The sequence below is a fragment of the Diaphorina citri genome, unplaced genomic scaffold, assembly GCF_000475195.1.
Source record: "Diaphorina citri unplaced genomic scaffold, Diaci psyllid genome assembly version 1.1 scaffold870, whole genome shotgun sequence".
NCBI classification, from domain to species: Eukaryota; Metazoa; Arthropoda; class Insecta; order Hemiptera; family Psyllidae; genus Diaphorina; species Diaphorina citri.
In genome coordinates, this window is record NW_007378302.1 from 101,031 (window position 1) to 126,491 (window position 25,461).

General features: G+C 35.7%; 1 protein-coding gene and 1 long non-coding RNA gene across 4 annotated transcripts; one reads left to right on the top strand and one right to left on the bottom strand.

The window, feature by feature from the left end:
- Window positions 1-4,830: 4,830 nt before the first annotated feature.
- On the bottom strand, window positions 4,831-21,509 carry LOC103512653. 3 transcript variants are annotated; one of them, XR_003392448.1, is made up of 5 exons: window positions 21,201-21,508; window positions 20,572-20,962; window positions 7,694-7,845; window positions 6,920-7,274; window positions 6,662-6,672 (listed from the first exon to the last, which is right to left on the bottom strand). XR_003392448.1 is itself a non-coding variant. In XM_008477429.2 (4 exons), exons 1-4 carry the CDS (start codon window positions 21,480-21,482, stop codon window positions 7,047-7,049), a joined length of 1,053 nt encoding a protein of 350 aa, XP_008475651.2. In that variant the 5' UTR covers window positions 21,483-21,508; the 3' UTR covers window positions 4,831-7,046. The 3 variants fall into 3 exon arrangements, 2 of the variants coding, with proteins under 2 accessions (XP_008475651.2, XP_008475650.2); XM_008477429.2 differs by having other exon boundaries at window positions 4,831-7,274; XM_008477428.2 differs by lacking the exons at window positions 6,662-6,672; window positions 6,920-7,274; window positions 7,694-7,845 and adding exons at window positions 19,674-19,956; window positions 20,116-20,267 and having other exon boundaries at window positions 21,201-21,509.
- On the top strand, window positions 15,371-22,910 carry LOC113468841. The gene is made up of 3 exons (XR_003392452.1): window positions 15,371-15,537; window positions 22,491-22,555; window positions 22,683-22,910. It is a non-coding gene; the product is annotated as an uncharacterized LOC113468841 (long non-coding RNA).
- The last annotated feature ends 2,551 nt before the right edge of the window (window positions 22,911-25,461 follow it).

Genomic DNA, 25,461 nt, shown 5'->3' on the forward strand with positions numbered 1-25,461 from the left:
ACTATCTTTTTTTGAGGGATTGACATAAATTCTTCCAAAGATACAAAAATAAGTAAATACAATTTTCTTGCATGACAAATTTTTGTGAAAATCCGTACGGCATAGAAAAAGCGCAGTCTGGTGGGAAAATTCGTGACCTAAATCAATGATCTGTGTCTGATCCTTCTTGATTGATTGATTGATTGATTGATTGATTGATTGATTGATTGATTGATTGATTGATTGACCTATATCTTTCCCTTCCTCCCTCCCTCCCCTCCATCTTTTTCTCTCTTCCTCCTGTCCTATCTTATTCTGCTCGATTTCTCTTAGAGATATTTGATCGCTCTAATCTTGTTCCTTTTTTCAGGTGTGTACTGGAGAGTTGTTTTTGAAGGTGAAAAATTGAAACGCGCTAATTAGAAAATTGCAGAATTACCGGGTAGACTATGAAAATTCCTGGCCATTGTGATGCGACTAGACTCAAAATTCCTAACCACGTGTCACTTGACTACCAAAATTTCTGACCGTTGTAATTCTACTGGACTAGCAAATTCCTGACCGTTATAATTCTACTTTGCCAGCGAAATTCCTGACCGTTATAATTCTGCTTTGCCAGCAAAATTCCTGACCGTTATAATTCTACTTTGCCAGCGAAATTCCTGACCGTTATAATTCTGCTTTGCCAGCAAAATTCCTGACCGTTATAATTCTTCTTTGCCAGCAAAATTTCTGACTGTTATAATTCTGCTTTGCCAGCAATATTCCTGACCGTTATAATTCTGCTTTGCCAGCAAAATTCCTGACCGTTATAATTCTACTTTGCCTCCTTGTCTGTCATCTTGTCAGATGTGTGGGATTTTGGCTTGTTTTCTCTCCATCTAGACATCATCATGTTTTCTTTTTCTCCTTGTCTGTCATCTTGTCAGATGTGTGGGATTTTGGCTTGTTTTCTCTCCATCTAGACATCATCATGTTTTCTTTCTTCCATTAATTCATTACTTTCTTTCCTCAGGATCTTTAACTCAGTGGCGACATGGCGACCATCTTGGATTTTGTAGATGTGATCGGAAGAGCTTTGCCAGCAAAATTCCTGACCGTTATAATTCTGCTTTGCCAGCAATATTCCTGACCGTTATAATTCTGCTTTGCCAGCAAAATTCCTGACCGTTATAATTCTACTTTGCCAGGAAAATTCCTGACCGTTGTAATTCTACTTTGCCAGCAAAATTCCTGACCGTTGTAATTCTACTGGGCTACCAAAATTTCCGATTAAAACGAAGCGAGCTATGGAAAGCTTTGCCAGCAAAATTCCTGACCGTTATAATTCTACTTTGCCAGCAAAATTCCTGACCGTTATAATTCTACTTTGCCAGCAAAATTCCTGACCGTTGTAATTCTACTGGGCTACCAAAATTTCCGATTAAAACGAAGCGAGCTATGGAAACTTGGAAAACTAAAAGGCTCAAAGTGATAAGAACCTCTGTCCTGAGTAAGTTTCTTGTACCTATCCATACTCAGGAAAACACTGCATTCTTCTTGTCTCTAAACATGGGTATGAATAACTTTACTCAACATATAAAGTCAAGTAGGTACTTTAAAAGATATGTACCTACGTGGGGTTCGTAGATCGCTCATACATAATTATGTGGGTACTTGGGGAGGATACTTGATAAAACATCATTATTGACATTTTCAAAGGAGGGAGAGGTCTTTCAGGCTGGATTTTTACTCTACCTCTTCTCTAACACACTGGAAAATAATTCCTTTAGTTAGAAATATTTGATGATATTTCAGCCCATTTAAAATTCCAAATTGTATTTAGAAGATTCTGAAAGAAATCTAATACATAATTGACTTATTTCAATTCTGGCATTTCAATTTAACACGAATGATTTTGAATTTTCGTCTTCCTACAAGGAAAAGGAAAGGGAGAGAGGGAGAGGGAGAAGAACAAGGAGAGAGAGAGAAAGAGAGAGGAAAAAGATAAAGGGAGAGGAACAAGGCAAAAGAAAGAGAGAGAGGATTTTTGTCAAATACAAGGGATCTTACGATAGGGGAGAGACATGAAAATAGGGAGAGTAAGGCAAAGGGATAAACGCGAGACAGAAGAGAGGGGAACATAGATGGGAAAGGATGTTCCTTACTTTTAATTTATTTGTATAAATAGATCTACCCTATTTCTCTGGATTTACTATTGGTGGATGTGCCTTATTTGAATGTGATACCTACACTGATTGACTGTAATACGTACGTAGCTACATCAGCCAATCTATAACTATGACCTCTCACCAACACAATAATTTAGAGACTCACAAGCTTTGCGATATGTACAATGTACATGAGATAACGTTTCTAAGGAAAACCTAAGCGTATACATTCACGAGCAAGCAACTTCTGTTGAACCTTCCCTGTCGTCTCATTTTTTCTTCGGTTCAGCTGAAGCTTTCTTCAAGTGGAGTCAAAACATTTGGGCTGAGTGTCATTCCCAGCTTTCTATCCAATGGAACAAATCAAAGAGAGCATAAATCAAAGAAGCGTATCAATGTTATAAAATGTAAGTAAGTACCTTTATCAAAAAGTCTTTTATCCTCCTTATCCTTATTTGTCCCAAGGCGGTTCTCCAGTGTCCATTCCGAGGGTTATTTTCCATCCCAGCTCTTTATTCTATTAAAGTATATATATGTAGATGTAAAATCTCATCCTTCAGCTCAGCGTTCTCTAAAAAGGTAAAATGAAGAAAAGAAGAAAAAAAAAAAGAGTTTGGAAGTGAATGGGGAATAGGAGGTAAAAGACTGGAGAATGAAGGTTAAAGATCAAGGAGACTTATCCCTTTGACGTTGTCTTTCAAATTTTGATACATGTAGTCTGGCATAATGCGTAATATCATATCTTTGATAACAGTCTGCGGGTATCTTAAGACTGATCTTTCATTAAACTCAAATCTTTGGTGGCCTATGAACAAATGAATTACATCGTACTCCTGCCATTGCCATGATAAAAATGTATAAATGTTGAGTAGGAATGGGGTAGCCTGGAAGGGGGATGGCACAACATAGAATACGCCAACCTTTCATACACAGGGGGACACTTTTACAGGGTGAAAATTTGAGCGGAAAGGATTTTTGTGTTTAAATCGAATAAACGAGAACACAATTCCGGAACTTTGAAAATGTCCTATGAAATAGAGGTGGTTTTAAAAATGAATTAAAATTTAAATCTTTTTAGGATGTAGGCTGTATTACAAGTGAGTGTCTAAAACCGAGGTCAAGTTTGGCAAGTATGCGCATTTTTGTCCTTTTCATGAATGAGTCATATTTATTAAATATGCTATGTCCTTTGAATCTACGGAAATTTGGGTGCTTAGATATGGTAATTTATATAGGTAGGTAACTTGGGTACATAGATATATAACATACGCAAATTTTCATGTGTAAAAACAAAATCAGTGTATATAAAAACTAGTGAAAAATCGATGTACCTATTACCTACAAATGAAGAGAGAAAAAAAATTATCGAAAAAGCCTTGAACAACCCAGACTGAAAGGTCTCCCATCCATAGACTAACCCGAGTACCTGTTGCTTCACTTCAGAGTTCAAGTAGGGCCTGTACCAAAAACCTTCAGATTATCCCTTATTATCCCTTTGCTACGTGATACTACTCCCTTCTTGCAGTGCTATTTTGCTTCATTCAAAATTGCCTTATCAAAGTTAGCAGTCGCAATTGATGATTGGTAACTGGGAAATTTGTAGTTTGATTTTTGAATACAGTATACATAATTATTATTATTATTATGACAATATCAGGGCCGTATTGAGGGGGCGCGGCCCCCCTCGAGCTCAATTTTTCTCCTTTACTGTAGGCCAGGCTCCGAAATTATGAAGCACCCCCCCCTCCCGGTAAATTGCTGTTTGGACTCTCAGGCCCACCCTCGAAAAAATCTTGGATTCGGCCCTGGAAAGTAAATATCAAACAGTTGTACCTTTCCTAACCATTACAGGTGTCATCACCACAGAGAGAGAGAGAGAGAGAGAGAGAGAGAGAGAGAGAGAGAGAGAGAATAGTAAATACTGTAAATAACACCATGAATGATTCATATTTATTAAATATGCTATGTCCTTTGAATCTACGGAAATTTGGGTACTTAGATATGGTAATTTATATAGGTAGGTAACTTGGGTACATAGCTATATAACATACGCAAATTTTCATGTGTAAAAACAAAATCAGTGTATATAAAAACTTGTGAAAAATCGATGTACCTACTACCTACAAATGAAGAGAGAAAAAAAAAATATCGAAAAAGCCTTGAACAACCCAGACTGAAAGGTCTCTCATCCATAGACTAACCCGAGTACCTGTTGCTTCACTTCAGAGTTCAAGTAGGGCCTGTACCAAAAACCTTCAGATTATCCCTTATTATCCCTTTGCTACGTGATACTACTCCCTTCTTGCAGTGCTATTTTGCTTCATTCAAAATTGTCTTATCAAAGTTAGCAGTCGCAATTGATGATTGGTAACTGGGAAATTTGTAGTTTGATTTTTGAATACAGTATACATAATTATTATTATTATTATGACAATATCAGGGCCGTATTGAGGGGGCGCGGCCCCCCTCGAGCTCAATTTTTCTCCTTTACTGTAGGCCAGGCTCCGAAATTATGAAGCACCCCCCCCTCCCGGTAAATTGCTGTTTGGACTCTCAGGCCCACCCTCGAAAAAATCTTGGATTCGGCCCTGGAAAGTAAATATCAAACAGTTGTACCTTTCCTAACCATTACAGGTGTCATCACCACAGAGAGAGAGAGAGAGAGAGAGAGAGAGAGAGAGAGAGAGAGAGAGAAATAATTCTGCTTTGCCAGCAAAATTCCTGACCGTTATAATTCTGCTTTGCCAGCAAAATTCCTGACCGTTATAATTCTGCTTTGCCAGCAAAATTCCTGACCGTTATAATTCTGCTTTGCCAGCAAAATTCCTGACCGTTATAATTCTGCTTTGCCAGCAAAATTCCTGACCGTTATAATTCTGCTTTGCCAGCAAAATTCCTGACCGTTATAATTCTGCTTTGCCAGCAAAATTCCTGACCGTTATAATTCTGCTTTGCCAGCAAAATTCCTGACCGTTATAATTCTGCTTTGCCAGCAAAATTCCTGACCGTTATAATTCTGCTTTGCCAGCAAAATTCCTGACCGTTATAATTCTGCTTTGCCAGCAAAATTCCTGACCGTTATAATTCTGCTTTGCCAGCAAAATTCCTGACCGTTATAATTCTGCTTTGCCAGCAAAATTCCTGACCGTTATAATTCTGCTTTGCCAGCAAAATTCCTGACCGTTATAATTCTGCTTTGCCAGCAAAATTCCTGACCGTTATAATTCTGCTTTGCCAGCAAAATTCCTGACCGTTATAATTCTGCTTTGCCAGCAAAATTCCTGACCGTTATAATTCTGCTTTGCCAGCAAAATTCCTGACCGTTATAATTCTGCTTTGCCAGCAAAATTCCTGACCGTTATAATTCTGCTTTGCCAGCAAAATTCCTGACCGTTATAATTCTGCTTTGCCAGCAAAATTCCTGACCGTTATAATTCTGCTTTGCCAGCAAAATTCCTGACCGTTATAATTCTGCTTTGCCAGCAAAATTCCTGACCGTTATAATTCTGCTTTGCCAGCAAAATTCCTGACCGTTATAATTCTGCTTTGCCAGCAAAATTCCTGACCGTTATAATTCTGCTTTGCCAGCAAAATTCCTGACCGTTATAATTCTGCTTTGCCAGCAAAATTCCTGACCGTTATAATTCTGCTTTGCCAGCAAAATTCCTGACCGTTATAATTCTGCTTTGCCAGCAAAATTCCTGACCGTTATAATTCTGCTTTGCCAGCAAAATTCCTGACCGTTATAATTCTGCTTTGCCAGCAAAATTCCTGACCGTTATAATTCTGCTTTGCCAGCAAAATTCCTGACCGTTATAATTCTGCTTTGCCAGCAAAATTCCTGACCGTTATAATTCTACTTTGCCAGCAAAATTCCTGACCGTTGTAATTCTACTGGGCTACCAAAATTTCCGATTAAAACGAAGCGAGCTATGGAAACTTGGAAAACTAAAAGGCTCAAAGTGATAAGAACCTCTGTCCTGAGTAAGTTTCTTGTACCTATCCATACTCAGGAAAACACTGCATTCTTCTTGTCTCTAAACATGGGTATGAATAACTTTACTCAACATATAAAGTCAAGTAGGTACTTTAAAAGATATGTACCTACGTGGGGTTCGTAGATCGCTCATACATAATTATGTGGGTACTTGGGGAGGATACTTGATAAAACATCATTATTGACATTTTCAAAGGAGGGAGAGGTCTTTCAGGCTGGATTTTTACTCTACCTCTTCTCTAACACACTGGAAAATAATTCCTTTAGTTAGAAATATTTGATGATATTTCAGCCCATTTAAAATTCCAAATTGTATTTAGAAGATTCTGAAAGAAATCTAATACATAATTGACTTATTTCAATTCTGGCATTTCAATTTAACACGAATGATTTTGAATTTTCGTCTTCCTACAAGGAAAAGGAAAGGGAGAGAGGGAGAAAAACAAGGAGAGAGAGAGAGAGAGAGAAAGAGAGAGGAAAAAGATAAAGGGAGAGGAACAAGGCAAAAGAAAGAGAGAGAGAGGATTTTTGTCAAATACAAGGGATCTTAAGATAGGGGAGAGACATGGAAATAGGGAGAGTAAGGCAAAGAGATAAACGCGAGACAGAAGAGAGGGGATCTTCAGAAACATAGATGGGAAAGGATGTTCCTTACTTTTAATTTATTTGTATAAATAGATCTACCTTATTTCTCTGGATTTACTATTGGTGGATGTGCCTTATTTGAATGTGATACCTACACTGATTGACTGTAATACGTACGTAGGTACATCAGCCAATCTATAACTATGACCTCTCACCAACACAATTTAGAGACTCACAAGCTTTGCGATATGTACATGAGATAACGTTTCTAAGGAAAACCTAAGCGTATACATTCACGAGCAAGCAACTTCTGTTGAACCTTCCCTGTCGTCTCATCATTCGTTGTCTTTCAAATTTTGATACATGTAGTCTGGCATAATGCGTAATATCATATCTTTGATAACAGTCTGTGGGTATCTTAAGACTGATCTTTCATTAAACTCAAATCTTTGGTGGCCTATGAACAAATGAATTACATCGTACTCCTGCCATTGCCATGATGTATCGTTATTGAGGTACAGATAAAAAATCATCTGTGTATCTGTTCCAAACTTGTCCCTCACCTAGAGGAAAAAGAAAAGGAATTAAATCAATTATTAGATTTTTAAACCTATCACTCAAATAACACATTCATTTCTGATTTCGTATTACCATTATCTTCTTGCGGAGCATTGACATCATATTCCTACGTAGTAATTTCACCATAGAATGTTAGGTTTTTCGAATTGTGCCGTGTATTTTCAAGGGAGATTAGAAAACCATGTGATTAAGATTGTGAATTTCACTCAAATAACACATTCATTTCTGATTTCGTATTACCATTATCTCCTTGCGGAGCATTGACATCATATTCCTACGTAGTAATTTCACCATAGAATGTTAGGTTTTTCGAATTGTGCCGTGTATTTTCAAGGGAGATTAGAAAACCATGTGATTAAGATTGTGAATTGTTGTCTACTGAATCTCTTTTACTTTTACTCACCCGATGTATGAGTTCAGGCTTGTGTTCCAGGACTGCCTTAGTGGGGAGTACTCCTCCATTGTAATACCAGAGAGATGCGTTATACTGCTTATATGTGTCTAGCCAGAGTGGTATAACCCGTGCATCTTTGTGACCAATTAGAATTTGATTACCTGTGAGAGTAGACAATGAGGTGGAAATTTAGAGGATTTATATCATAATAGCTGGTAGGCTTAGGTTTTCCTTACTTAAAACATGGATAAGTTTGATTATACATATAGGGATATACTCATTTGTACATACTTAACAAGGAAAGTGCTAGCTGTATTGAGTATACATACGTAATAGTGTACTCGTATAGTATCTTCTAAATCCACCAAAGCTTGATTTATTAATTATTACATAACCTAATTTATTCACCTACTTAGTCAGAAGATTTGACAAACGCTTCGATCCAGTAGACCCCAGTAACTCACCCAAATTCATGTGATAATTCCACTCTAAGGCGAACTCGAAGCGTCTATACCGATCCAAACTTTGCACAACATACACATCTTTATCCAAATAAATGCCACTACCTTAAGGTGCAAAAGAAAGCGTATACACTTGCGCGGCTCAGCAGCTCTGTGAAAAATTTCAAACGAACAAAATACGAGTACATAGCTAAGATTGTAGCAAAATCCTGAAAAAACGTGCCGCATTATTTGATTATGATTCTTTTGTACGACCTCTTCCAGAAATCGGCCCAAGGAGGCCCCAAACCATAAATGGGTCACATGTGCCTTTGTACGAATAATTCACGCTTCTGAGCTCCCTGAACAAGTGAAGTTTCCTCCGTATAGGGAAAGGCTAGCCAAACTATGATGTCTCATTGTTTTCAAGGGAGAAGCTGGACTATAACATTGTATATATGGGGTAAGAAACGAATTCTAACATTTTTGACTATCTTTTTTTGAGGGATTAACATAAATTCTTCCAAAGATACAAAAATAAGTAAATACAATTTTCTTGCGTGACAAATTTTTGTGAAAATCCGTACGGCATAGAAAAAGCGCAGTCTGGTGGGAAAATTCGTGACCTAAATCAATGATCTGTGTCTGAGGTCCTCTCCCTCCTTCTCCCCACAGAATCCCTGCAGCTTCCAGAGTTTTCCTGGGCGCCCACCTTATACAGTACTTTTAATTTGAAGTGGTGGGGGGGAACAGAGGGAAATTGGGAGATAGGGTGAGAGGATTATTCGGAAGAAAAATGTTCGTAATATAAAAAAAAGAAAAATCTTTTGAAATAGACTGCACCCGCTAATGTACTCAATGTTCTTCGAATTTTACGTGTCGAAAAACACGAATGACGATGCTATATTTTATATTGAATTTCCGACTATACTAGCTAGCTATATGTTTCAAATTTGTATTGTTATCGAAATTTGCACAGTCTTCCGAGTATTGGGTGTTTGTAAAGTATTCTACTACCTACTTGGTGTTTTTGGGTCATCCGTTTAGAATGATTTCTTCAATATTTGGTTGGATTTACAATTTATTTTAGTCAGAAAAACGTGTTGCATATTACAACATGTCTTGCTATTTCAAATTAAATGGCAGTTGGGATTTTCATGTAAAATAAAACATGAACTATTGGAAATAACAAAATCCACGATACGAATTATGAGTAACAGAATTAATAATATTGTACGAGTACCTAAAATCTGCGGCACCTTATGTGATTCCAGTATCCAAGTATCCAAGTTGAATTCGATATCTTTCTCCATACCACCCTAACCATTCTCAGGAACACCTTTAGCTGTACTTTTTCTTTAGCTCCATCTTGAAAATCCCTTCACTAACTTCTCTTCAGTAATTACACACACGCTTCAAGCACTAAACACTTGGAAACAAAACCTTTCTATTTATTCAATTGCACCTGTTTCAAAACAAAGAGAATAATCTGATTGTATGAAACATTGTTTTTTTTTCTCATTTTCCTTTTGACCTATAAAGAAAAAGCTGTTTTTCCAGGAGAAAGGAAACATTCACCTGCTGAAAAGATTCACATTCAATATAAAACATTTCCCCCCGTTTAAAATGAAAATCACGGAGCAATAAAAATGTAACCGACACCGAAGCGAATACAATAGTCCGTCCACTATACCTTTTATTATTAGTAATAATAAAGGAAGGACGGACTAAAAGCTGTTTTTCCAGGAGAGAGGAAACATTCACCTGCTGAAAAGATTCACATTCAATATAAAACATTTCCCCCCGTTTAAAATGAAAATCACGGAGCAATAAAAATGTATGCTAGCTGTATTGAGTATACATACGTAATAGTGTACTCGTATAGTATCTTCTAAATCCACCAAATCTTGATTTATTAATTATTACATAACCTAACTTATTCACCTACTTAGTCAGAAGATTTGACAAACGCTTCGATCCAGTAGACCCCAGTAACTCACCTAAGTTCATATGATAATTCCACTCTAAGGCGAACTCGAAGCGTCTATACCGATCCAAACTTTGCACAACATACACATCTTTATCCAAATAAATGCCACCGTAGGTTTGAATTAATCTGAGACGAGCTACATCACTTGAGTGCCAAATCCCATATTCTCCATTCAAACTTAAACCAAAAATGGACCTTGGTTTTGCAAGGTATTGAACTCGGACTTTGTCGAAGCCAGGCAGCCGCTGAATAGCTTCCCAATATTTTCCTTTGAACTCGAACATGTTCGTGTGCAATATGAGGAGTCGAGGCTTGTGATTGGTCAATATGGATGCAATACAAATCACTTCAATGAATTCGAACATGTTTTGATTGAATTTGATGAGGTGAATGATGTTTGGTACCTGTAGAATTTAACAACATGGGTGTGCAATATGAGGAGTCGAGGCTTGTGATTGGTTAATATGGATGCGATACAAATCACTTCAATGAATTCGAACATGTTTTGATTGAATTTGATGAGGTGAATGATGTTTGGTACCTGTAGAATTTAACAACATGAACTCACTGAGTGATGAAACATTTAGAGGGGGCGAAAAATCCTTTCAGAGAACTACCTACACATTAAGTGAAGTTACAATAATAATTAATAATTTAAGTTTGTTCAAAATTCACTACAATAATATTGACTTATGTGGGTTACCTATTTATTATTATAACTTCTATAGTTATAACTTTTACAATTCCACACTTTCGTTGAATAGGCATAAAATTGAACCCATCAACCCATAGTAAATTTACTCTCTTTTCCCATGGGTTCTGTTTAGACCAGGGTATGTTTGGAATTGAATTAACTTGAAATTAATTCACGATAGTGATGGGCCGAGTGAATGATTTTACTCGAGTGGACTCGAGTTTGACTTCACTCGAGTGCACTCGATTATTATTTTGTTCCACTCGAGTGGAAAAACTATTCATTGGGTTCTCTGACCCGAGTTCACTCGCGCACTCGCCACATATTATTGCAGCATGCAGTTTCTATTCGAGTACAAATCTATTCGTCAGAAAAACTATTCGTTTAACGAGTTGAATGATTCACTACCCCCCTCTCCCCTCTTGCCTCTTACTAGATGATGATGATGCAAGAAAGAGAACTGAAGAGGGGGAGGGGTATAGTGGTATACCCGTATGCCGAGAGTTTCCGAACGAAAACCCGAATATCAGCGACTCGCTCGCCTACTCGACTCTCGAGTGAGAAATCGGCACGGTGTAATTTCCAGGAATAAATATTCAACTCGATTAATTTCCACTCGAGTTACAACTCGAGTTGGAAAATAATCGAGTAGAAAATAATCGAGTTGAAAAATCTCACTCGAGTCCCATCACTAATTCACGATACATACATACCTTTAACAATGTATGCTTACCACATAACAGCCACTCGGGTGACCTGTGTAGTTGTTAAATCCTCTAAAGTCCACGCTTCCATTAGGAAAGTGGGCCATCTGGGAGTAAGCACACATATTGTCATCAACGCTGATACTATCGATCTCCACATGCAGATACATACCTTTAACAATGTAGGTATGCTTACCACATAACAGCCACTCGGGTGACCTGTGTAGTTGTTAAATCCTCTGAAGTCCACGCTTCCATTAGGAAAGTGGGCCATCTGGGAGTAAGCACACATATTGTCATCAACGCTGATACTATCGATCTCCACATGCAAGTTTTTCGAAAATGTTTTCTTTTGGAGATTCATCTGATACATGATGGTTCCAGTGATTATAGTTCCTATTATGACGAGCAGCAAAAGTTCAAGGCAACCTCTTGTTCTGAACAAATCCAGTACATTTCTTCTAATAGTTCTTTTTTGCTGCATTATATAATAACGTTATTCACTATTGTGAAAAAAGATGCCCCTGTGATAAAAGATGCAAGAAAAATTTTTGTTTCCTCGAATATGCCCCTTTTAAAATAAATTTACTATTATTATTAATAATAACGTACAAGTTTAGCACTTTGGCTAGAAATTGCAAGAAGAATTTATTTTTGTTTCCTCGAATATGCCCCTTTTAAAATAAATTTACTATTATTATTAATAATAACGTACAAGTTTAGCACTTTGGCTAGAAAAAAAAATCCAAATCTCAAAACGTGATGCTCAAGGTAGAAACACACTGCCCTCACATCACGTGAGTTCGTGCGACATCATGGGGAGTCAATGTCACGTCAGAAAAATGTGGTTCAAAGTTCTCCCCTAACATTTCGTTTACGTTCACGATAGCTTCATTGACAGTATCTCATGTTCTCCACGTAATTCAATATCTGGACAGCCATGTCTCAGCTTGACGTGAGTTGACGTTTGATCTTTGATTGGCTCCTCTGCTGAGTAGGTGCGTGGTTCAGAGCCTGTTGTATGTTCCACTGATTGGGCGTGATACACGTGTGCTTCGACTCATGATATCACGTGAGGTGAGACTGGACATGACCTGATATGAGAGTACGTGACGTGAGGGCAGTGTGTTTCCATCTTTAGCCCTTATATCCTTGAACGACATGCACGAAACATAGTTAAAGCGCAAAAAAAAAAAAAAAAAAAAAAAAAAAACTGCGGATATATAACACAAGGGGAGGTAAAAAAAATTTAGTTTTAAAATTTTAAAAAAACTTCAAGTTTTTGTTTATTATTGTGATCTATTACTTTTTTTATCATGCCTAATTTTATATTTACTACCGCGGACAATTACTCACTACCAACTTATCAGTGGACCTGAATATTTTTTTATCTTACCGATTTTATTACATCTTGTAGAGGTAAATATAATGGAGAAGAATGATTGAGTTTCTTGTCAGAAAGGGTGGTAATATTTGTTTGAACTATCCTTTTTATCATGCCTAATTTTATTAGTTACTACTTACTACCGTGGACAATTACTCACTACCAACTTATCAGTGGACCTGAATATTTTTTTATCTTACCGTTTTTATTACATCTTGTAGAGGTAAATATAATGGAGAAGAATGATTGAGTTTCTTGTCAGAAAGGGTGGTAATATTTGTTTGAACTATCAGATAACTATGTTTTTTAACCCTTCACTTAAAGCTTTGGTTTCTCTCTCTGTCTCTCTCTCTCTCTCTCTCCCTTCCTCCCTATTAATGGATGTGCCCTGTTTCTCTGGATGTACTATTAGTGGATGTGCCTTGTTTCTCTGGATGTACTATTAGTGGATGTGCCTTGTTTCTCTGGATGTACTATATTAATGGATGTGCCCTGTTTCTCTGGATGTACTGTTAGTGGATGTGCCCTGTTTATGTGGATGTACTATTAGTGGATGTGCCCTGTTTCTCTGGATGTACTATTAGTGGATGTGCCCTGTTTCTCTGGATGTACTATTAGTGGATGTGCCTTGTTTCTCTGGATGTACTATTAGTGGATGTGCCCTGTTTCTCTGGATGTACTATTAATGGATGTGCCTTGTTTCTCTGGATGTACTATTAGTGGATGTGTCCTGTTTCTCTGGATTTACTATTAGTGGATGCGCCCTGTTTCTCTGGATGTACTATTAGTGGATGTGCCCTGTTTCTCTGGATGTACTATTAGTGGATGGTTCCAGTGATTATAGGTAGTTCCTATTATGACGAGCAGAAAAAGTTCAAGGCAACCTCTTGTTCTGAACAAATCCAGTACATTTCTTCTATTATTCCCCCTTGTTTTCCTATGAGTTTTTTTGTATAGCACCGAATAGTCGACCTCATATGTAAGTTCCTAATTTTAGCTTCTGGAGGGAAAATAATAAAAATAGTTTTCCACAGGAAAGGCAAAGAACTCCCAAGATTATACTAGACATTTTATCTCCCTCACTTATTAGGTTAGTTTCCCAGTTATCTAATAATGCTGTTAGAAAGATGGCCAATGAAGCGTTAATATTGTTAATGATTGCTCTTTTAAGCCTTCATACTTCATCATCCTCAATCTTTTCTTCAACCTTCCTTATCTCGTTTTCACCATCCCTTGCATCATCTTTCCTCTTAGTTAGGAACTCTCCTTCATCTCTCTCCCTGACCTTTTACTTTGTTTCAAGTTTCAGGGTTTTATTTTTCTCAACAAAGGCTTTTATTATAAAAGATCTCAAAATTTCTTTCCTTTCTTTCATATTCCATGATTTTTAGGATCAATACCTACCTACACTAATTACGTTGATTTTTTGATTTCTCTTGAGTGTACGCAGAGATTTATGCTTCCTCACTCCTACATGCTCGTGTTTATGCTCTATCGGTCTATCCCTACTCCTTGGTTTATATTAACGCTCCCTCCAGTCCCTCACTCTCCGTTATTTTCGTTGTTTTGATTCCTCCACATTCCACCCCGCATGCTCCTTATCGAATAGTAGTGAATGAATTAAATTTAAACATTACGATAATTCTCGAGCAGTCCCGAAGTAGCCCTATCCTATTTCCGTAGTGGTGTCCTAAAATGTTTTATTTATTTATTTTAGTAAAGTGAACAACATAGAACATACTCATTTACAACTATTTGTTAATTTTAATTATCGCTCTAAACCTTTAAAATTATTTTCAAAATATCACAATTGACTGGAATTGATTTTTGTGGCGATTGTTTTTGAAGTCTAATCTAATGCCTTCTCATTTGTTTTCTACATTTTTTACACTCCGTTTATTTATTTATTTATTTATTTATTTTAGTAAAGTGAACAACATAAAACATACTCATTTACAACTATTTGTTAATTTTAATTATCGCTCTAAACCTTTAAAATTATTTTCAAAATATCTCAATTGACTGGAATTGATTTTTGTGGCGATTGTTTTTGAAGTCTAATCTAATGCCTTCTCATTTGTTTTCTACATTTTTTACACTCCGTTAACTTCTTTGGAGTTTTTAGTGTTTTTCGGCTCTTAATGTTTTAATTTATTTTGTGTTTAGGTAAATGTAAAAAAAAAGTACTCTCTGTAACAAAATCATAATGTTGCGGTAGATTTCACCGATGGAAATTCATCTGAATCTAATCCACTACTACGAGGTACTACTGTTACTTGTGTAGTGAAGTACATATTATGTTAGAGATTTGCCATTTTTAAGAAAGGTAAGTTCCCTTCAAACCAGCATGTTTTTCTTGTTTAAAATTTCAAAAATGTAATTTATAAATATGTATATAGGTACATATATTCCATTACTACGGCCCATGTCCATAGTTCAATTTAATCGATCAATGTGTTTTAATTTATTTTGTGTTTAGGTAAATGTAAAAAAAAAGTACTTTCTGTAACAGAATCATAATGTTGCGGTAGATTTCACCGATGGAAATTCATCTGAATCTAATCTAATCCACTACTACGAGGTACTACTGTTACTTGTGTAGTGAAGTACATATGTTAGAGATTTGCCATTTTTAAGAAAGGTAAGTTCCCTTCAAACCAGCATGTCTTTTAAACTTTCTTGTTTAAATTTTCAAAAATGTAATTTATAAATATGTATATAGGTACATATATTCCATTACTACGGCCCATGTCCATAGTTCAATTTAATCGATCAATATGAAATTGGATTGACATAAGAAATGTGTATCATCTATGCGCCGCTTATTAATTAACTCTCGACCTCCTTTTTAATGAATAATTTATTGGTTCAATTAAATCCAGCCACAACTATTTTTAGGTTTTAACAATAATGATAATGTTATTCATAACTTTATAACTTAATGATAATACTGATATTAATAGTAATAATAAATAATTGTTCAGCGATGGTATGTACCTCTACAGCTTTAGAATGTATTAAAATTAAAAATGATTTGTGGAAAAGATTAAAAAGGAATCTAGAAAATGAAAATTTAAGTAAGGAATTCAAAGATTTCAGAAATAAACTCAACAACAAAATTACTCAAGCTAAAAGAAAAGAAAACTGTAAAAAGTTAAAGAATTGCAAAGGAGATATTAAGAAAACATGGAAAAGAATAGACAAGATAACGAATAAAATTAAAAAGAATAATGAAGAAACTATAAAAAAAAAAAAAACAATTTTAAACGAATTACCAGATTCTCTTCTCGATTCCTTCGAACCTTATGTCTTCTCGATTCCTTCGAACCTTATGTCGCCCAAAAAGTTGCTGCCGTCCAAAACTTGTTTGATAGAGCTTCAATTCTTAACTCCCATTAAAAAAAAACAATTTTAAACGAATTACCAGATGAACTAAAAGAAAATGAAAATATGAAATTAAAAATAAAAGAATTCTACTTATCTTGCAAGAAACAATGAAATATAAACTTAGTAATTACCAGATGAACTAAAAGAAAATGAAAATATGAAATTAAAAATAAAAGAATTCTACTTATCTTGCAAGAAACAATGAAATATAAATGAAACTAAAGAATGAAGGAATAAAGAAGATGAAGAAAAATCAAGAAGAAAAAAAACTCGGCATAAAAGAATTACCTAAAATTACTCTAGTAGGTACTTAAAGGGATTTATTCCAAAAGACCATTTTATTGTTAAGGTGGTATAAAATAAACTTCCATATTACCTATTATTAATTCTCCTGAGCTCTTCAGAAGTGGGAAACATATAGTCTGGCAGAAAACGTAGTATCATATCTTTGATAACAGTGTGTGGGTATCTGAACACTGAGTTTTCATTAAACTCAAATCCTTGGTAGCGTATGAACAAATGAATTACATCGTACTCCTGCCACTGCCATGATGTATCGTTATTGAGGTACAGATAAAAAATCATCTGTGTATCTGTTCTTTCATTAAACTCAAATCCTTGGTAGCGTATGAACAAATGAATTACATCGTACTCCTGCCATTGCCATGATGTATCGTTATTGAGGTACAGATAAAAAATCATCTGTGTATCTGTTCCAAACTTGTCCCTCACCTAGAGGAAAAAGAAAAGGAATTAAATCAATTATTAGATTTTTAAACCTAACGATCAAATAACACATTCATTTCTGATTTCGTATTACCATTTTATTTTTGCGGAGCATTGACATCATTGTGAATTGTTGTCTACTGAATCTCTTTTACTTTTACTCACCCGATGTATGAGTTCAGGCTTGTGTTCCAGGACTGCCTTAGTGGGCAGGCCTCGTGTGTTAAGTTTTGACATATGAAATATAGAGCCAAGTTCTGTTGAAAAAAGACCAACCTATTTGGTACTATGGGCGTGTCAGTTTTTGGTTCCACTATAATTTATTGTGAATTTGTGAAGGGTTAAAAGTTACATAATGTAATGCAGATTTTTGTTCTCAGGCGAAGCAGAAGCCAAAATCGAACAACGGCTATTGAATATCAATAAATAACTATCTCGTTTGAATAAACAGGTACATAATATATCTACAAATAAGTTATATGTATTAATTAAATGCCCTGAACATGTAAAATAATAATAATACGTGTCAAGCATACTAATAAATTCAACCCATTGTGTTCCTTGAGGACTAAAGCTGTTGTACACTTTGCAAGACCGTATGACTTGGTAAAACTCAATGGGTTAAGGTAGTATTGACCATACGTGTCAAGCATACTAATAAATTCAATCCATTGTGTTCCTTGAGGACTAAAGCTGTTGTACACTTTGCAAGACCGTATGACTTGGTAAAACTCAATGGGTTAAGGTAGTATTGACGGTGCTATAAATCCATGTACCTATTGTATATTACGCAATTCATAGATAATCCTCAAGTTTCTTCTCTAATTGATCTCTTCAGTCTGACGTTATCATGTAAACATTTTGACAAAATTTTGTGGTAAGGACCTATTGAAGTTTCCCTGTAAAAATTGGTATGTTGGAGGACATTGTAAGTACTTTTTAGTTGGCTAAATATAAATATTAAATGACTATGGACTATAGACTAAAAATTCTAGTCGGTAGTTTTCTATCTTGGAGGGTAGGAAAATTCAAGACATTTTAACTTTTATTAATTTGTGTAGTTTTCTCTTGATATTCTGTTGTTTAGTAAAGTTCAATATGAGTAGATGCTCATGTATCAAATGCTACCTAGAACTAAAACTAATGTGTTCCTTGACTCCTGAGTTCTATTCTCGTAAGTTTTGTTTGAATATCCTGTCGGAAGTGTCTTTTATTTTCTTCATAGAAATTAATATTCCTCTCATCTCTCGTTGTGTTGTTTTAATGTTTGAGAAATCATGCTACCAATAAAGATCGATGATATTGTAATTTTATGTTAATTTGGTTTCCATGAGGTTGCTGGTTGGCCTCTCGAGAGATGTGTTGTCCCTACTGAAGTGTCTCCCTTATAGTATTGTTCCAAGATCAGTAGTAGTTTCTCAGGTGTCATTGAATTTATTTACTTTTGTTCTGTCAGTGAACTCGTATTAGGTTTGGTTTTAACATTTTTTGTCGAAAGATCTCAAGAGTTGGACTCGATTTTTCTGTTGATTGAACTATTTTTTTTTTTTTTTTTTTTTTTTTTTTAAGGGGGTTTTTTAACAAAGTTTTTTTTGCCGCTTCTCTCGCCACTCAGAGCTGAACGATGTCATCTGTCGTGCTCTTAGCTCGCTGGACATGCACCCCACCCTAGAACCAACCGGCATCTCACGGAGTGACGGGAAGCGTCCCGATGGCATGACACTCATAGCATGGTCTAGAGGTCAGAAACTAATCTGGGACGTGACTGTCGTCGACACCCTCGCAGATTCGTACGTTTCCAGATCTTCCACCCAACCACGATCCGCAGCCGAAGCCGCCTGCCAAAGAAAAAGAATAAAATATGCAAACCTTATCCAAGACGGGTACATCTTCAAACGTCTCGCTCTGGAGACAATGGGCCCGTTCTGCAACGAGATGAAAATTTTCATTGATGATATTGGGAACCGGCTCTGCGAAAAGACAGGTGACGTGAAGGCGAAATCCTTCCTCTACCAAAGGATTGGTTTGGCCGTCCAGCGCGGGAATGGGGCAAGTGTGGAGGGGACCTTCCCAGCTGGAGACAGATTTGACGAGGTGTTTGCCTTGTAATCTTAAATTACTATGTTTTTCTGTGGTTGATTCTCAAAATAAATTCATCGAAAACATCATGACATTTACTGTCAAAATATAATTGTAATAATTATACGAAAATTGTGACTTCACAATTACTGTCGAAAATTAGGTTAACGATCACCCAACATGATGATCCAAATGGGAGATCCACGCGCCACAGTATTTGAGTTTGCCCTTGGCTCTCCTAGAATCTAGAAGACGCGTGCGGCCTTGGTAGCGGTTTAATTAACTCTAGGGCCCCTATTGTGCCCCATTTAGCGTTTATCTCACGAAGAAAACATCTTCTTTTTAAAGAGGTTTGATAGAGGGACTGTTACTCTTAGTAATTACCAGATGAACTAAAAGAAAATGAAAATATGAAATTAAAAATAAAAGAATTCTACTTATCTTGCAAGAAACAATGAAATATAAATGAAACTAAAGAATGAAGGAATAAAGAAGATGAAGAAAAATCAAGAAGAAAAAAAACTCGGCATAAAAGAATTACCTAAAAGTACTCTAGTAGGTACTTAAAGGGATTTATTCCAAAAGACCATTTTATTGTTAAGGTGGTATAAAATAAACTTCCATATTACCTATTATTAATTCTCCTGAGCTCTTCAGAAGTGGGAAACATATAGTCTGGCAGAAAACGTAGTATCATATCTTTGATAACAGTGTGTGGGTATCTGAACACTGAGCTTTCATTAAACTCAAATCCTTGGTAGCGTATGAACAAATGAATTACATCGTACTCCTGCCATTGCCATGATGTATCGTTATTGAGGTACAGATAAAAAATCATCTGTGTATCTGTTCCAAACTTGTCCCTCACCTAGAGGAAAAAGAAAAGGAATTAAATCAATTATTAGATTTTTAAACCTAACGATCAAATAACACATTCATTTCTGATTTCGTATTACCATTTTATTTTTGCGGAGCATTGACATCATTGTGAATTGTTGTCTACTGAATCTCTTTTACTTTTACTCACCCGATGTATGAGTTCAGGCTTGTGTTCCAGGACTGCCTTAGTGGGGAGTACTCCTCCATTGTAATACCACAGAGATGCGTTGTACTCCTTATATGTATCTAGCCAGAGTGGTATAACCCGGGCATCTCTGTGACCAATTAGAATTTGATTACCTGTGAGAGTAGACAATGAGGTGGAAATTTAGAGGTAGCTAGTAGGCTTAGGTTTTCCTTACCTAAAACATGGATAAGTTTGTTTATACATATAGGGATATACTCATTTGTACATACTTAACAAAGAAAATGCTAGCTGTATTGAATAGAGGTAATAGTGTACTCGTATCTACATCCACCGTATCTCGTATCTACTCTTCTACATCCACCACAGCTTGATTTATTAATTATTAAATAACCTAATATGTTTACTTAGTCAGAAGATTTGCCGAACGCTTCAATCCAGTGAACCCCAATAACTCACCCAAGTTCATATGATAATTCCACTCTAAGGCGAACTCAAAGCGTCTATACCGATCCAAACTTTGCACAACATACACATCGTTATCCAAATAAATGCCACCGTAAGTATGAATTAATCTGAGACGAGCTACATCACTTGAGTGCCAAATCCCATATTTTCCATTCAAACTTAAACCAAAAATGGACCTTGGTTTTGCAAGGTATTGAACTCGGACTTTGTCGAAGCCAGGCAGCCGCTGAATAGCTTCCCAATATTTTCCTTTGAACTCCATGTTGGTGTGCAATATGAGGAGTCGAGGGTTGTGATTGGTTAATATGGATGCGATACAAATCATCTGAATGAATGTAAACTCGAATTCATTGAATTTGATGATGTGAATAATGTTTGGTACCTGTGGAATAATAGGATAGAATTGAATATACCTTGTTTATCCTGCCTGAATGAGACTGAAAAGTACCTTTACTCCCGCAGTCTAAACTCCAGAATAAGATCATAAAGTCACCAAGCTGGGTTATACGGCCTTTTCTTATGCCTAAATCAGTATAAATGAGCACTGATATTATTGTTATCATCATCATTACTACTATAAATTATATAATACTTATGTAATTTATCTATTGTATGCTTACCACATAACAGCCATTCGGGTAACCTGTATAGTTGTTAAATCCTCTGAAGTCCACGCTTCCATTAGGAAAGTGGGCCATTTGGGAGTAAGCACACATATTGTCATCAACACTGATACTATTGATCTCCAAATGAAAGTTCTTCGAAAATGTTTTCTTTTGAATACTCATCTGATACATGATGGTTCCAGTGATTATAGTCCCTATTACGAGTATGACGAGTAGAAAAAGTACGAGGCAACCTCTTGTTCTGAACAAATCCAGTATGTTTCTTTTCCGTTTCATTCTAAAATTATTAATTTAATCTTATTTTTATTTTACTATTATTATTATTATTATTATGATGTTATTTTTTCACTTTTTTTTTTTTTTTTTTTTTTTTTTTTTTGTCACTTTATAATACGTTTCAATATTTTTATCTAAGTTGACACACGAAATGTGTAGTACCTACTCAAAATGTTTTGCTGCACAAAACTTCTATCTCCAAAATATTTAATTTCCACGTTTGACACTTTGGCCAGAAAATGTTCCCAATTGTCCATACTTTCTACTTTCCATCAAAACTACTTGATGCTTAGTACAAACATGTTATTCTTTCAAAGGATAGAAGCCAGTCTATTTAGCTTGGTTGGTAGGGCCTTGCAAGCGCTAGGGCGCGGGTTTGATTCCCATCCGGAACGGAATTTTATCCTGAACGGATTATGTTCGTTCTCGGAACGGCTGGCTTTCTCCTATCCTGTCTTCCTTCTCTCTTCGATTTCGGGACGATAAGACCCAAGTATTTTAGTGCTATAAATCCATGTACCTATTGTACTCGTATATTACGCAATTCATAGATAATCCTCAAGTTTCTTCTCTAATAGATCTCTTCAGTCTGACGTTATCATGTAAACATTTTGACAAAATTTTGTGGTAAGGACCTATTGAAGTTTCCCTCTAAAAATTGGTATGTTGGAGGACATTGTAAGTCCATTCTATGGACTTTTTAGTTGGCTAAATACTAAATGACTATGGACTATAGACTAAAAATTCTAGTCGGTAGTTTTCTATCTTGGAGGGTAGGAAAATTCAAGACATTTTAACTTTTATTATTTACAGTTCCCTCTATCAAACCTCTTCAAAAAGAAAAATCTTATTATTTCAAACGATAGATGAGCGAACTACGTCGGGATCGTCTGGGTTTTGCATCGTCTACTTAAATCTAAAATTTCAAACTTCATTTTTTATTAACCCTTTGTCTCACTACTCTATTTTGACAGTACCCTGATAAACAAATCTTCTCTTTTGTTTCAGAAGGCGCGGAAACATAATGGATGCCTTAGGTGAGTGAAATACTACATAGAGAACATAGTAAATAGGTAGCCAAGGTGTAAGGCCGCTTGATCTCTAGTCTTAACCATAGCTGGGTATGATACGAACCCAACGTGGCCTGATTTTCATTTCAGTTCCCCTCCTGGCGAATCTCTCAGAGAACATAGTAAATAGGTAGCCAAGGTGTAAGGCCGCTGTTTAACTTGATCTCTAGTCTTAACCATAGCTGGGTATGATACGAACCCAACGTGGCCTGATTTTCATTTCAGTTCCCCTCCTGGCGAATCTCTTTGAGAGAATGCGGCGTTTGCGGCGTCTTGAATTCCGGATGCGACTCTCGAGTTCCTAGCAAGTAGAAAAGTGTTTTGTGATTTCCCGGTTATTTGTCATGTTTGCTGAAGTTTCCACAATTTTTACTCCCACTCTCAACGCAGAGTGAATCCGCGTCGATACGGCGCGGGCGTAGGAAAAAAAAAAACAGGCCTCGTGTGTTAAGTTTTGACATATGAAATATAGAGCCAAGTTCTGTTGAAAAAAGACCAACCTATTTGGTACTATGGGCGTGTCAGTTTTTGGTTCCACTATAATTTATTGTGAATTTGTGAAGGGTTAAAAGTTACATAATGTAATGCAGATTTTTGTTCTCAGGCGAAGCAGAAGCCAAAATCGAACAACGGCTATTGAATATCAATAAATAACTATCTCGTTTGAATAAACAGGTACATAATATATCTACAAATAAGTTATATGTATTAATTAAATGCCCTGAACATGTAAAATAATAATCATACGTGTCAAGCATACTAATAAATTCAATCCATTGTGTTCCTTGAGGACTAAAGCTGTTGTACACTTTGCAAGACCGTATGACTTGGTAAAACTCAATGGGTTAAGGTAGTATTGACAGTGCTATAAATCCATGTACCTATTGTATATTACGCAATTCATAGATAATCCTCAAGTTTCTTCTCTAATTGATCTCTTCAGTCTGACGTTATCATGTAAACATTTTGACAAAATTTTGTGGTAAGGACCTATTGAAGTTTCCCTGTAAAAATTGGTATGTTGGAGGACATTGTAAGTACTTTTTAGTTGGCTAAATATAAATATTAAATGACTATGGACTATAGACTAAAAATTCTAGTCGGTAGTTTTCTATCTTGGAGGGTAGGAAAATTCAAGACATTTTAACTTTTATTAATTTGTGTAGTTTTCTCTTGATATTCTGTTGTTTAGTAAAGTTCAATATGAGTAGATGCTCATGTATCAAATGCTACCTAACTAAAACTAATGTGTTCCTTGACTCCTGAGTTCTATTCTCGTAAGTTTTGTTTGAATATCCTGTCGGAAGTGTCTTTTATTTTCTTCATAGAAATTAATATTCCTCTCATCTCTCGTTGTGTTGTTTTAATGTTTGAGAAATCATGCTACCAATAAAGATCGATGATATTGTAATTTTATGTTAATTTGGTTTCCATGAGGTTGCTGGTTGGCCTCTCGAGAGATGTGTTGTCCCTACTGAAGTGTCTCCCTTATAGTATTGTTCCAAGATCAGTAGTAGTTTCTCAGGTGTCATTGAATTTATTTACTTTTGTTCTGTCAGTGAACTCGTATTAGGTTTGGTTTTAACATTTTTTGTCGAAAGATCTCAAGAGTTGGACTCGATTTTTCTGTTGATTGAACTATTTTTTTTTTTTTTTTTTTTTTTTTTTTTAGGGGGTTTTTTAAAAAATTTTTTTTTTTTTACTTTTTTCGTAAGAAGAAATCAACATCCTTGAAAACTGAAGGGTATCAAAGAACGACCCTGTGAATCTCCTCTTTGTAAATATAGGCCTGACCCGACGCACCGACCCTTCTATTTTAGAAAATTTAAGGACAACATGGACTCAAAATACACTTTATTTTGCGGTGTACTTTTTTTTATGACACAAATGTGTCGTCCAAGAGAAAATTCATGTTCAAGGGCTTAGAGCCAAAATTGCTCCGCTTTCTTTTTTTTCTTGTCAATAATTTGAAAATTGCACGGTGTCAGTAAATTCATTAAAAATTGTTGATTTATTGGTTTTCTAAATACTCGCATAACTCATTGTCGAATCAGCCCACACATTTTCTTTCTGTTGTGATTTTTAGAGGACTTTTTTTTACTACGAATTTTCTCAGGATTTGGTAAAGTAAATGATTTTTGGGGGGGGTATTGATGAACTTTTCCGGTCAATAGACATAATTGTAAACATGATGATAGAGAAAATAATATTAATTTACCTCATAAAGGTGCTCATTAACATTAATTTCGACTGACAGTCAGTCAATGGAGCATAATAAGAGACCGTGAATTTTTTAGTGAGAGCGAAAAAATCTGTCATAATCAATGTAGGTGCTTGCTTAGGTATATCATAATAATTTATTATAAAATATACAAGCATTTTTTACGTTTTTTTTCTGGGGCAATTCCAAATATTTATGCGAAAAAAAGTGTAATCCCTAAACATGTGGGTAAAGAACGTGAGTAGAGCATCATCAGAATAAAAAGAATAGGTAATAAAATTAAAATAAAGAAGAAAGTAGGTATAAAATCTAAGAAACGATAAAAGAATTAAAATGAAGAATTGAATAGTAGGTAGGTATTAGGTATGAGGTTCTAAAAGAAAAATATCATCACCATGTTTCAAAGCTATCATAGACGGCAATATTCTTGTAATAATTATTTATTAATGATTTTTTTATCCTCAAATTTGCTATTGTTTGCCTGTAGGGTAGGTAGTTACTTGATATTATTTAGTCTTCGTTTTTTTTTTTTTTTTTTTTTTTTTTCTGTTAAAACTGTTTACTTTGTATATAAAACTGTTTACTTTGTAATCATCACCCACAAAAACATAAATGTGAAAAAAAGGCCAAGTTCCTATCCAAAAATGTCGGCCCTTAAAAGTGGTGAGATCAGAAAATTAAGGCCAAG

Coding starts and splice junctions, on each gene's coding strand:
- LOC103512653 (XM_008477428.2), bottom strand. CDS start 21,482: ATGAAACGGAAAAGAAACATACTGGATTTGTTCAGAACAAGAGGTTGC. Junction 20,963..21,200: donor ACCCGAATGGCTGTTATGTG/GTAAGCATACAA, acceptor ATTATTCCACAG/GTACCAAACATTATTCACAT. Junction 20,268..20,571: donor GAATTATCATATGAACTTGG/GTGAGTTATTGG, acceptor CTACTCTCACAG/GTAATCAAATTCTAATTGGT.